Consider the following 12,798-nt stretch of genomic DNA (forward strand, 5'->3'; position numbering starts at 1 on the left):
CTTGGGCACAGGGACAATGGTGGTCTGCTTGAAACATGTTGGTATTACAGACTCAATCAGGGACATGTTAAAAATGTCAGTGAAGACACCTGCCAGTTGGTCAGTACATGCCCGGAGCACACGTCCTGGTAATCCTTCTGGCCCCGCAGCCTTGTGTATGTTGACTTGTTTAAAGGTCTTACTCACGTCGGCATGGAGTGCGTGATCACACAGTTGTCCGGAACAGCTGATCCGGGGGAGCAAGGTTGGCCACCTCCAGTATTTACTTTTTTTTGTTCACCTGAAAATTATGTCTTAGTAATAATAATAGCCTACTTGTTAATAAAATGTCTAACCTTTACATATGAGTTAGCTTACTTGTACACTTTGAAATATAAAAGTGTTGATTCTTTGAAGTTAAGTGTTGAAACTTGTGTTAAATTGTTAACTATTATTCAAGGCGAACTAGTGTCTACACCCCTACCTACATGTACAAATGACCTCGACCAACCAGTACACCCACACATTGACTCGGTACCGGTACCCCCTGYATATAGCCTCGTTATTGTAATGTGTTACTTTTTATAATTTTTTACTGTTGTGTATTTGGTAACTATTTCTTGAACTAAATTGTTGGTTAAGGGCTTGTAAGTAAGCATTTCACGGTCTACACCTGTCGTATTCGGGGCATGTGACAAATAAAGTTAGATTGGATGATACAAATCACAGATCCCAAATCCTGCAATAAAGAGGGGAAGGGAATCTGTCTCTAATTTGTCTATTTCTGTGTATTCTCAAATGAACAGTACCTTTTTGTTCAGTCATAAGCGCTCCAATTAGTTTAATAATAATTTTATTTAAAAAAAAAATTAAAAAAAATCAGGATTTCAGCCATGTGAACCCATTTTGCAGCTGATAATGGCATGCAACTCCAACGCAGCCATAGGCCTACAGCAGTGGTTCCCAACTCCAGTCCTTGAGTATCCCCAACAGCACATATTTCTACTGTAGCCCCGAACAAACATACCTGACTCAACTCAGAGGGCCCAATGATTAGTTCAAATAGGTGTTAGTCCGGGGCTACAATAAACTGTACTGTTTGCGGTACTTGAGGACTGGGAGTTTGGAACCACAGAATAGCTTTGTTTACAAATTGTTCAGCCATATGTTCTCAATTTAAAAACTATACTAGTAGACGATGTATGATTTTGTACATGCCTTACGCTGACATGAAATGGTTTAGTGCAAATCCAACCCTTGTAATCTAGGTGGTGAAATGTCTAGAAGCAGGAGATTGTTTTTTGTTTTTTTAACGAAGTGTCCCATCACAAACTACTACCACCAAGTTCAATGCCAAATACTTTTCTCCCAGGTCTGAGTAGCACTTGGAGGTGCCACTGTGATAATGAAGATGGTTTACTTTAAGACTACCACAACAACTACATTGTACAACAAAGAAAATAGTTTACTTATAGTGAATCTTTATTTCAATGGGGCTAGGCAAAGCAGAGATAACAATACTTTTCATTTCACCCATACATCAATAAAGTCTAGAGTAGAGTATGTTTACAATATCATTAATAGTATTTTACAAGTTCCAAATGATATTTTATGTATTTATATACAGTACCAGTAAAAGGTTTGGACACACCTACTCATTCAAGGGTTTTACTTTCATTTTACTATTTTCTACATTGTAGAATAATAGTGAAGACATCAAAACTATGAAATAACATATGGAATCACGTAGTCACCAAAAAGTGTTAAATCAAAATATATTTTATATATTTGTGGTTCTTCAAAGTAGCCACCCTTCGCCTTGATGACAGTGTTGCACACGGTTGGCATTCTCTTAAATGGCTTAACCTGGAATGCTTTTCCAACAGTCTTGAAGGAGTACCCACATATGCTGAGCACTTGTTAGCTGCTTTTCCTTCACTCTGCAGTCCAACTCATCCCAAACCATCTCAATTGGGTTGAGGTCAGGGGATTGTGGAGGCCAGGTCATCTGATGCAGCACTCCATCCCTCTCCTTCTTGGTCAAATTGCCCTTACACAGCCTGGAGGTGTGTTGGGTCTTTGACCTGTTGAAAAACAAATGATAGTCCCACTAAGCACAAACCAGATTGGGTTGGTGTATCACTGCAGAAAGCTGTGGTAGCCATGCTGGTTAAGTATGCCTTGAATTCTATATAAAAACACTGTCCGTGTCACCAGAAAAGCACCGCCACACCATCACACCTCCTCCTCCATACTTCACGGTGGGAACCACACATGCAGAGATCATCCGTTCACCTACTCCGCATCTCATAAAGACATGGCAGTTGGAACCAAAAATCTAAAATTTGGACTCATCAGACCAAAGGACAGATTTCCACCGGTCTAATGTCCATTGCTTGTGTTACTTGGCCCAAGCAAGTCTCTTCTTCCTATAGGTGTTATTTACTAGTGGTTTCTTTGCAGCAATTTGACCATGAAGGCCTGATTCACGCAGTCTCCTCTGAACCGTTGATGTTGAGATGTCTGTTACTTGAACTCTGTGAAGCATTTATTTGGGCTGCAATTTGAGGCTGGTAACTAATGAACTTATCCTCTGCAGCAGAGGTAACGCTGGGTCTTCCTTTCCTGTRGCGGTCCTCATGAGAGCCAGTTTCATCATAGCACTTGATGGTGACTGTGACTGCACTTGAAGAAACGTTCAACGGTCTTGAAATTTTCTGGATTGACTGATCTTCATGTCTTAAAGTAATGATGGACAGTCGTTTCGCTTTGCTTATTTGAGCTGTTATTGCCATAATATTGACCTGGTCTTTTACCAAATAGGGCTGTCTTCTGTATACCATCCCTACCTTGTTACAACACAACTGATAGGCTCAAACGCATTAAGAGCGAAAGAAATTCCACAAATTAACATTTAGCAAGGCACACCTGTTAATTGAAATGCATTCCAGGTGAATGGGAACATCAGGCAACTGATAACYAGGAATTTTATTGCAACATTCCTATCAAACGTGTCTAATACATTATTATCTTGTATTCTGAGAACATGGCCATGTATGTTTGGTGTAATATTCTCCTAACCCTCAGAAAACGACATTAATGAGAACATTGTAACCAAATTCTAGAGAAGTTCCGTTTGACATTAAGGGAATTTTCGCCTAACACCAAAATATGCTGAAAAAGGTGGTCAGAAGGTTTTTGCTAACATAAATAAAATGTTAATTTAATTAACGGAAAACTGGACAGAGAAACATTACAAAAATTCTCTCCATAGAATTGTTAGCTGGATAGCCTTGGACAGTGGTCATGAGACCCATATATAAAACAGAGAAAACACTAGGCCTAATCAGCACAGAAGAACTACCACTAGAAATAAAGTCAGAGACAACCAAATATAAGTAGGGATCCAACCACTATATAATAAGTAAATATTTAGTTTCACTCATATGCCATGAATGTTGCCATTAAAAGTGAGTAAATCTAATTTGAGCAGGATGCCTGTGGAGAAGGCACAACCGTATTTGCCGTACAATAAATGACAATGGGCTTGATTAAAATTCAAAGAGGCAGACATACACTATTTATGACATTTCACATGTTTTTCTTATATCGAGATTGTGTCGCCATTTAGAACGTTTGCATAACACTGAACATAAAAGGCTATAACGTTACAAACTTGCTCCGTGTTACTTTGGACAACTTCAAGCATCTGTACCAACTGCAATGAGACCGAGTTGTAGTAAATAAATATATTTAAAAAATACGCCCATAACTTTTAGGCCTACAATGGTAAAGTCAATCAATATGGGTGGAATCTCGTTTTTATACAAACAATGTTGACACCATCAGACGGACTTTTGCTAAAATGTTTGCATAAAATTCTTAGTTTTTTTTTTTTTTAAAGCTAACGAGATTACTTGTTATTATTCAGTTCGAAGGAGGGAAATCCGACATGAAAACATAAACAATGTTTAATTCGAAGCTTTTGTACGTAGTTTAAACTTTAAACCAACTCTCCCTGTTRGCTTCATATATTTACAAAAATCCCAGGCCGTCGATTATCCCAAGACCTTGAAATCTCCGGCGCCTCGAAATACATTATTTTCTCTCCACCCATATTTACCGCTATGCTAAATAGAAAAAGGCTGAGATTAGAAAAGGACACGGTTTGAACTTACCTAAATCGTCCATACTTCCAGAACTGGCTTCACCAGTTAAAATGTTTTTCGATGTCCGTGATTTCCTCTCAAAATCTCAATTAGTTTACTCACTGTGCTGAAGTTGGTTGGGAAGTACAATACATGACCCCAAAGCGACGAGCACGCGCATCTACATACGCCGACATGAAGAGAACACCGGGTTGTTAAAATAACTTTGATAAAGGGCGGCCTCTAGCGAGTGAACTAAATTTATACAAAATACCCTACTACTGTATATCAGACAGGCTCGTACTTAAACCTCAGTGGACAGGCTGCCTAAAATAAACATTGTTATATGAAAACAGTGTAACCGCGATTGACGAACATTTTTACACAATTTACAGCAGCTACACCTACCTATATGTTTTATAAGTTACAAGGCAGCGTAGGTCAATTCCGCCTCAATAACGAAAATTATTTTCATACCTAAAAAAATGTTTCAGCTTGGGCTTTTTTCCAATTTGTGAAAAATGTCATCCTAACACAAGTACGTGTAAGAATTCTCTTGAGGAATTTTTCATATTAAAATCAATAGAGGCCATGCAAACGTTGAATAGCTTTATTATACAGATACCGCACAAAATACGCTTGTATTTCAATCATCAGCTGTCAGAGGTTTCATAATTAACTGACCACATAGCCAAATGTAAATTACATTTGGATTCCAGCAACTGCAAGGAGKACCTTTTTAATCATTAGCACTTCCCCATTGTTCAGTGGCTGAAAAGGGGAAATGCTGGCTACTCTTTTGTTAGAGGCAACGKAACGTCTCTACTTCAATTCCAAGCTAAAACTTAAAAACAACTCCACATCTGGTTGTGAGGCATCTTCGGTTACTCTTTTCAAGGTGTAACTTCACAGAAACAGTGGAGGTGATCCTGAGACGTTCTGCCTCTCAGAAGTCCACAGCCTTGAGTTTCCTCTCCTGTGCCTGGGTCAAAGGCTGCTGTGAGAGGATCTTCCTGTGGAGGCGGTGGTGCTTGCCGATTCCTAGTCTAGGCAGGCCACGGTTCAGGCCCTCCAACAGAACACAGGACTTACACAGCGCCTGGCTGTAGATGTAGCCACAGGACTGTTTAAGGACTGTTTAAATTAGGCTACACACCTGAAAGAAGATAGATAAAATAAGCCTGCTCAATAACAAATACATTTGTCTTGTACATTACCTGTACATATCTTATCAACCTTCAGCATCATGGCTCCCCTGTCCAGCGCCTGTCTTCGCAACACTCCACGGAAAGARCAACTGTTCTTCAGTCCGATCTGTTTCACTATGGCATCCATGGTCCAGCCATACAGCTCCTCATAGGACACAATCTTCAGAGGTAGTTCATACTGCTGCTGGTTCTCTTCACAGTCTCCAAGGAGTCATCACGGTAACACGTCATGCCCTCGTCCACTGAGAGCAGCAGTAGTTTCAGGCCGTAGTTATAGCACTCATTTAGGACCTTCATGAGGTGTGCCAGCACAGTGGAATCCTTCCCGCCAGAGGCACCAATGCCCACAGTTTCTCCATCTTTGAAGAGCTGCGCTGATATTATTGTCTGATGCACCTCCTCCTCAAAGGCCCAGAAGAAGCACTCTTTGCACAAGGAATGGGCCGTCTTTGGACGTTTCAGCACTGCACTCTTCTCAGCTGCTACAAATGACTGGCATCTTTCGCCTCTAGCGGTGCTCGATTCTTGAGCTCGTGTTTTAATGCCATGTCTAAACTTGTTTTTAAAAATGCCGCGTTAAAAACTACTGGAAACTGGGAACTCGGAAATCTTCGACTTCTGACTTCTGTGGGTTTAAAACAACTGGGAACTAAAACATTTTTTGGAAAAAACGATTTGAACGGTCACTCACGTCATGAGTTGACCTCGTTCCCAATTTTTTTGAACGCGGGCATAATATCTTACCAATGCTACGTAATCTTCGTAGTCGTCATCTTCTTCTTCTTCTTCGGAGTTTAACGGCGGCTGGCATCCAATATGTTGCGTTACCGCCCCCAACTGGACTATAATATAAATCCAGTATACTTTGTGATACAAAATGAAAACTAACCCTACACTTCTGGAGGCTGCTGAGGGGAGGACGGCTAATAATAATGGCTGTTTGAGGTATTTGATACCATTCCACTGATTCCGCTCCAGCCATTACCACGAGCCCGTCCTCACCAATTAAGGTGCCACCAACCTCCTGTGCACCACACCCAACACTCATTAAAAACCCACTATTCCTGCACCATGCCAACGGCCAGGGAGGACGGGACACCACCACTCAATACACTCTGTAACTCTTCTGAAGTCAAATCTCGTATACCCAAATACTTCTCTGCAGCTGCCACCACAACATGTATTTTTGGGGATTTACGTTCCATTTCTGCTGTACTGTTGATAACCGTTGCTATGAACGCCAAGAAGACAACCTTACTGAAGCATATATCACTTGTTGGCATATCCCTCTGTGTTGACACAGATTTACTACTGGAACCTGCACCCTTAACCCATCCTCCTCTACTTTCTTCACTGCCTCTGCACTACTCTGACTCTAACCACCTCAACCTGCCTCTCTCGCACTGGACACTTCCGATCCCCAGCAACATGGGCACCCCTACAGTTGACACACAACTTTATCCACCGAATCTACACAATCTATCCCATGCCGCCCTGCAGACTTCCCACATCTTGAAATCTCCATTCTACAAACTGCTGCGACATGACCATAAACATTGCACCTGAAACAGCCCAGTGGATTCGGCACAAAAGCTCTAACAAGCTATATCGTAACATGACTTTGTCGGGTAAAAACTTTGACTCAAAACTCAAAAGAACTGACAGTGTCTGTTTCACCACGCTCACAACCAGTATTGCGTCGCACCAAACGGTGGGCATCACAAACACCAGGAATTTTCAACTTCAATTGCTCCATCTCCATACTACCCCAGAAATCACTCCTTTCAATGATGCCATGTTCCTAATAGCAAAGCAAGAAACAGAGTGTGCAAAGCTGTCATCAAGGCGAAGGGTGGCTATTTGAAGAGTCTCAAATATAAAATATATTTTGATTTATTTAACACTTTTTTGGTTACTACAGGATTCCATATGTGTTATTTCATAGTTCTGATGTCTTCACTATTATTCTACATTGTAGAAAATAGTAAAAATAAAGAAAAACCCTTGAATGAGTAGGTGTTCTAAAACTTTTGACCGGTAGTGTATTTAATACCATTAAAATTACTCATCATCCAATCACTCTTCCATCTACATATTTAGGTCTGAAACACGTTAGATGCTGTTGTCGCGCAGTAATTGAAAGGGTAACTGTCTGTTCAGATAAACAATACAGGAGGAAATGTGTAGAGGTGAAAACACAGTTGAGTCACATGACCACTTGAACGATAAGCAACAAGGATTTATTATTTTGCTTTAAAAGATTGTGCTACTGAAACAATGGCAATAGGCATCAAAATGCAATTTTGAGTAGGTGATGGAGAGAGGGGTATGGGAAGGAGTAGGATTGTAGGGGTCAGGGCTTGGTGCAGGAAAGAGTCATAGAAGCTTAGTTGGCGCCAGCGACAGGGTGAAAAGCTCCCCTCTGGTGCCACTGCATGTCTCGGATGCGCCTGACGGACTGGATCTGAGGGAACTGGGCACCAAACTCAGCACAGTCCTTGTATTCCCCCTTCTCAAACAGGTACTGATAGCCTCTGTAGCCAGGATACTGGTACCCCACCCAACTTGGTACACAACCAGCAAAGGTGTGAGAGTCAGGGAATGGGAGAGAAAAAAATGAGAAAAGTATTTAGAGAAGAAAGCCATGGAGATAAGATCAACATGTGATTAGGAGAAAATGGCAATATGATATGGTAATGTTGGGGCAGATATTGCTGTAACAGAATTATTCTGTTGGCGGACAGACTCACGTGCCACTCTGAACTCTGACAGAGGTGACCTTCTCTTGGTATCCATGTGAGTGGAAGCTGGGGACATCATCATCTATGATCTCGATCTTCTTCCCCGCGAAACTGGGGTTTTCATAAAGGACAATCTTGTGCTCCTGGCTGTCCTGTGAGGAGAATAGAAAACACACCATAAGAAACAGTCACAGAGAACCTTCAAAAAGGCTGAACAAAATGGCTGATTTGTGTTGTAGTAGAGAAGGTGTGCTGCGTTACCACTTTAATGGGGCGGAATGCAAAGATGTTGTCGCTACGTCTGCTGTTGGTCCAGGAATCCCAGCGAGGATACTCCCCCTTCTCAAACACATACTGTTCCCCTTTACAGTTAGCCTGCTCGTAACCCACCCATCTGAGGAAGCACAGACAAGTCAAGGTAAGGAGGGCACAAGGTGGTTGAGGGGGGAAGTGAAGGATGACAAAAACAAGATGGAAGGTGTATGAACATACTGTGCCTTGTGCACAATGCAGTGAATATATTTGTGTTACGGAATGGTTTGGAAGTGATTGTTTTTTTGTTCAGAACCATTTTCATTTGTCCTATCAGCCATCCCTTTTCTTTTTCTATTGTTTGATAATCACACTATATCTACCCCCCCCCCCCCCCCCACACACACACACACACATCACTATCTAACTCCTATTGTTTTTGTCTCTATCTTTCTCTTTTGTTTAACTCTCACCCTCTGTCTCACTCGTACTCCCTCTCTTTCCCTCTCTCTATCATACTATCTCTGAGCCACACTCACGGTCCACACAGCACCAGTATGGAGCCCACTTTCTCCACGCCTGCTTCCTGGAGGTCGTTACAGGGACCAGTCAGCTCATGGCAACGCCCCTGGAAGTTCTCCTGTTCATAGATGATCAACTGTGGAAGACAAGGAGAGACAACATGGATGTTTAGGTCTCCTTGCTATGCTCGGCCTGATGGCATTTCAAGTTGTACAAGGAAATTATGTAGAATACTGTGTAACTTTTGCCTCGAACAATCCCACAGTGTCTCATTGTCTTTGATCCACCGTGCCCCACCATTATCCTTTCCTCTTGCTTTCCCTCCTCTGCCCTGCCCTGCCCTTCCTCTGCCCTGCGATTCCTCTGCTCTACCCTGCCATTCCTCTGCCCTGCCCTCATCTGCCCTGCCCTCCTCTGTCCTGCCCTCATCTGCCCTGCCCTTCCTCTGCCCTGCCCTCCTCTGCTGTGCCCTTCCTCTGCCCTGCCCTCATCTGCCCTGCCCTTCCTCTGCCCTGCCCATCCTCTAGCCTGCCCTGCCATCCTCTTGCCCCCTCCTCCTCTCCCCCTCTCCCCCTCTCCCCCTCACCTTGAAAGCACTGGTGCCTGGCTGCTGCTGCTTGGATGCAGGGTTCTGGTGGTCTGTGGCCATAGTGAACAGGATGATGAAACTGTACAGAGATAAAGGAGAAATTATGGAGCGCAAAACATATATTTTTAGGGTCCAGTAGACCAATTGAAAATGTTTATATTCCAATGGGTAGTTTACAGTTTGATAGGATATTGGAAAAAGTAATGAAACAATAGTGCCAGAAAATCTGCTGTTAAATTCTGCACAAAACTGATTCTCTCATGTATGTAAACAAAAGTCCCCACCCCTTTCCCTCCTTAAAAAATATTTGCGCAAAATGTGAAATTGACAACGATCCTCATGGTAATCTATTTGTTGTAAGTTAAATAGTTTTATGTATAGTGAACGACAAAGAAGTGTGTTACCCCAACATGTTAAATAAATTAACTTCAAAGTGATGTTTGATTTTTAAAAAGTAGACAAAGTTGGATAAAAATAGTAATAAAATAAAATAATGTGGAGAGCGACGGTCGTGAATCTCTTACCAGTACCTGTCTGTGCCAGTGTGTTTGGGATGGCATGCTGGGCTCAATATATACGGTGCGCTCAGGGGTGGAAACTCTGCCAACACTCCTCTGTGTCCAAGCCACCCTCCAGATCAGCATGCAATAGGCTGAGCAGACCGGACTGTGGGGTCACTGCTCTGTCTGGCCCCCCTTCTCACTCCCCCTCAAAGTTATTTCATTACTTGTCAATTTCATCCAGCCGGTCATTGTTCGATATCCACATGATTCAGCACAACCTGTGCCAAGAGTCCCACACTTACAATGAGAGCTGCCTGTATGCCTGGACCACCAGAGTGGGAGAGAGATAGGATGATAGAGAGGAGGGAGAGTGCCAAATTGATAGAAAGGGACTGATTTAACTCACAAAATCTAGTATATTTCTGTTTACTCTTACATAGGAATAATGGTTAACATAGTATTCAATTGGGTCGTTATTGGCAATGCTTTCTATTGGAGAGCATTTATTGTAAGTGCATGCAAGGTATAATATAACAGTTTTCCTATCATTGCCACATATGGAAGCTTAAACATCCAGAGGTCATATCTACTAAGCTGACAAAAATGTTGACATGCCAAGCTAACTTCCTGCTGCTGGCAGGAGAAGAGCAGAGTTGCACACCAATGTGAGCTGTCAACAAGAGAGCTGAGTGTTTCACTAGTTGGATGCAGTAACTGGAGTACATTTCACTTGTTGAATGTAGATCATTCTGTAAATTGGTAGAAGTAAATATAGTTGGATGGAGAAATTATAGTTGGTTGGAGTTAGAGGTGATGAACGTGGCAGAGTAGTTAGATGGAGCAGGGGTAGGCCCGTGGTTGGAGGAATTAGAGATAGGCCTAGTGCACAGATAGAAGAACATGTGCTGTGAATAGAATCAAATGCATTGCATCGCACTGGATAAAGGTGGCTTAGGGTTAGGATTTTCGTGGTTGTGTTGAAATGAGGAAATGAATAGAGCACAATGAGATGTGGTTGAAATGTAGTTTATTCAATTGGAAAAGTACATTGGCACTCAAAGCTATTTACACAAMCCTTGGCCTGTATGGGCTGAATCCAAGATGGAGATCCCATGACATTGACCATCTACTTAAATCATTGTCCCATTTCAATCTTCAACCTAGAATAAAATTTGCATGGCAAGAAGGCAAAAGTAGACTAACCTTGTGCAGGAAAATATGATGACACTCTTATTCATAACAAAACAGGTAGCTAAATATAGTAACAAGATGTAGTAATTTGTCATTCGTGAGAAGAGCGAAAAAAATTATTTGTTTTATCTTTACACTCTAAAATAATAAAAAATTGGAATCTATTTCCAAAAAGGAACACGGTTTATAACATACAGTAGAATTTAACAGGTTGACAGATGGTTGATATTTTGCAATGAAGTGTGTAGGCTACCACTGTAAATTGGCCTACTGTAGCCTAGTTTTCTTATTTTTTTCCTGAGTAGACATTGTTTCATAATTCTCAGGCAGTGTAGTAGCCTATATTTAGGTAAATGCAAAAACATTATTGAATTTAAACGAGCTACCTGTCAGGACCCGGTGCGAGAAACAGTCACTAATAATTGGCAGAACCCAGAAGATGAGGCAGACACAGCAGTACTAGAGATGGTGGTTTAATAAAAAATAGATATCTTCCAAAATACAAAAGAAAATCCACAAAGTGGTAAAAACAGCAAGGGAAAAAACAAACCTCAAAAGACCAATCCAAAAATACACGAGAACAAAACCAGAGAACCTCTGGAAAATCCAACAAGAGAAAAATGTTCACAAAGGCTGGGGCTGGGTGCTAACATACAAACACTGAGCAAGGAACTAAGGAACACACAGGGTTTAAATACTAACAAGGGAATGACTTTCAGGTGCAAACAATAATTAGGGCAAGAAAAACAAAAGGTACAAAAAAGGTGCAAGGGGGACATCTAGTGAACAAAACCAAACAGTCCTGGCCAAAACCTGACACTACTTACAGGTCCACAACAATTTGCAATTGTTTTTGTATTTCAGAAACGTCAGATATGCTACAACAAATGTCACTGCAAAAGGAAACATTCTGCCAAAATGATTTTATACTTTAAAAATGTATTATTATGAACAAAACAAATACAAAAACCAAAAAATACAAAGAAAAGTACCTAAACCTAACAGACAAGGGGTATTACATATCGAGATAAATTGCCAATTTGTCAAAACGTTTTATGGTGCGTATTGATTTTTGTTTTTACATAATTTCAAAATAATATTTCAATTCTATCTTAAATAATGTGAAGAGGGGTTTGTTCTCTGCCCGCTTCATTTTATGGACAAAGAACCTTTCATGAAAAATTCTGCCAACATCTCTGAAAACATTTGGTCAAGTACACCATTGATATGTCCTTTAGATAGGGCTACTGAATTGGCCTAATTCCAATACTTTAAAAGAAAACAGAAAATAAGGGCGTCATTGTCACCTTAAAAGGTGAATGATGGGCGTTTTTCAGGTGGATCTCATACAAAATTTCTGCATGCACCATTTCTGAAAAGTTTGCACATGTACAAAAATATTGAGATTTATAAACTTGGCATAGGCCATACATGTCATACAACTCTGCCTGCGTGAACAAGCAAATTGTTGTTCAGTATTTCGTTTATTTTTAGATTATTGGTTTTGTATGTCCTGCTTTGGTAAATAGCTTTTCATAATACCCCAATTGGCACAAAATACCTATACTGGACAAAAATATAAACACAACATGCAACAATTTCAAAGATTTTACTGAGTTACAGTTCATATAAGGAAATCAGTCAATTGAAATAAATTCATTAGGC

The 12,798-nt window shown here is 41.0% G+C and overlaps 2 protein-coding genes and 1 long non-coding RNA gene across 4 annotated transcripts in view; all 3 read right to left on the reverse strand.

Annotated features, from left to right (window-relative positions):
• Positions 1–6,089, reverse strand: part of LOC111974153 (paxillin) — a 33,573-nt gene extending 27,484 nt beyond the window's left edge. The window contains 3 exon segments of the mRNA XM_024001776.2: positions 5,345–5,527; positions 5,530–5,813; positions 5,815–6,089. Coding sequence (XP_023857544.2) covers positions 5,345–5,527; positions 5,530–5,813; positions 5,815–5,834 — 487 coding nt within the window. The 5' untranslated portion in view covers positions 5,835–6,089.
• Positions 1,441–4,445, reverse strand: LOC139028797 (uncharacterized). Its single transcript, XR_011481007.1, has 2 exons — positions 4,158–4,445; positions 1,441–2,063 (listed from the first exon to the last, which is right to left on the reverse strand). It is a non-coding gene; the product is annotated as an uncharacterized lncRNA (long non-coding RNA).
• A 1,464-nt stretch (positions 6,090–7,553) lies between the features above and the next one.
• LOC111974809 (beta-crystallin B2-like) lies at positions 7,554–10,014 on the reverse strand. 2 transcript variants are annotated; one of them, XM_024002816.2, is made up of 6 exons: positions 9,916–10,014; positions 9,437–9,520; positions 8,868–8,986; positions 8,338–8,470; positions 8,086–8,228; positions 7,554–7,899 (listed from the first exon to the last, which is right to left on the reverse strand). In XM_024002816.2, the coding sequence occupies exons 1-6, from the start codon at positions 9,997–9,999 to the stop codon at positions 7,722–7,724; spliced, it is 741 nt and encodes a 246-aa protein (XP_023858584.2). In that variant the 5' UTR covers positions 10,000–10,014; the 3' UTR covers positions 7,554–7,721. The 2 variants fall into 2 exon arrangements, with proteins under 2 accessions (XP_023858584.2, XP_070303085.1); XM_070446984.1 differs by having other exon boundaries at positions 9,437–9,518; positions 9,964–9,993.
• Positions 10,015–12,798: the final 2,784 nt, after the last annotated feature.

The sequence above is a fragment of the Salvelinus sp. IW2-2015 genome, linkage group LG15, assembly GCF_002910315.2.
Source record: "Salvelinus sp. IW2-2015 linkage group LG15, ASM291031v2, whole genome shotgun sequence".
In the NCBI taxonomy this organism is placed as follows: Eukaryota; Metazoa; Chordata; class Actinopteri; order Salmoniformes; family Salmonidae; genus Salvelinus; species Salvelinus sp. IW2-2015.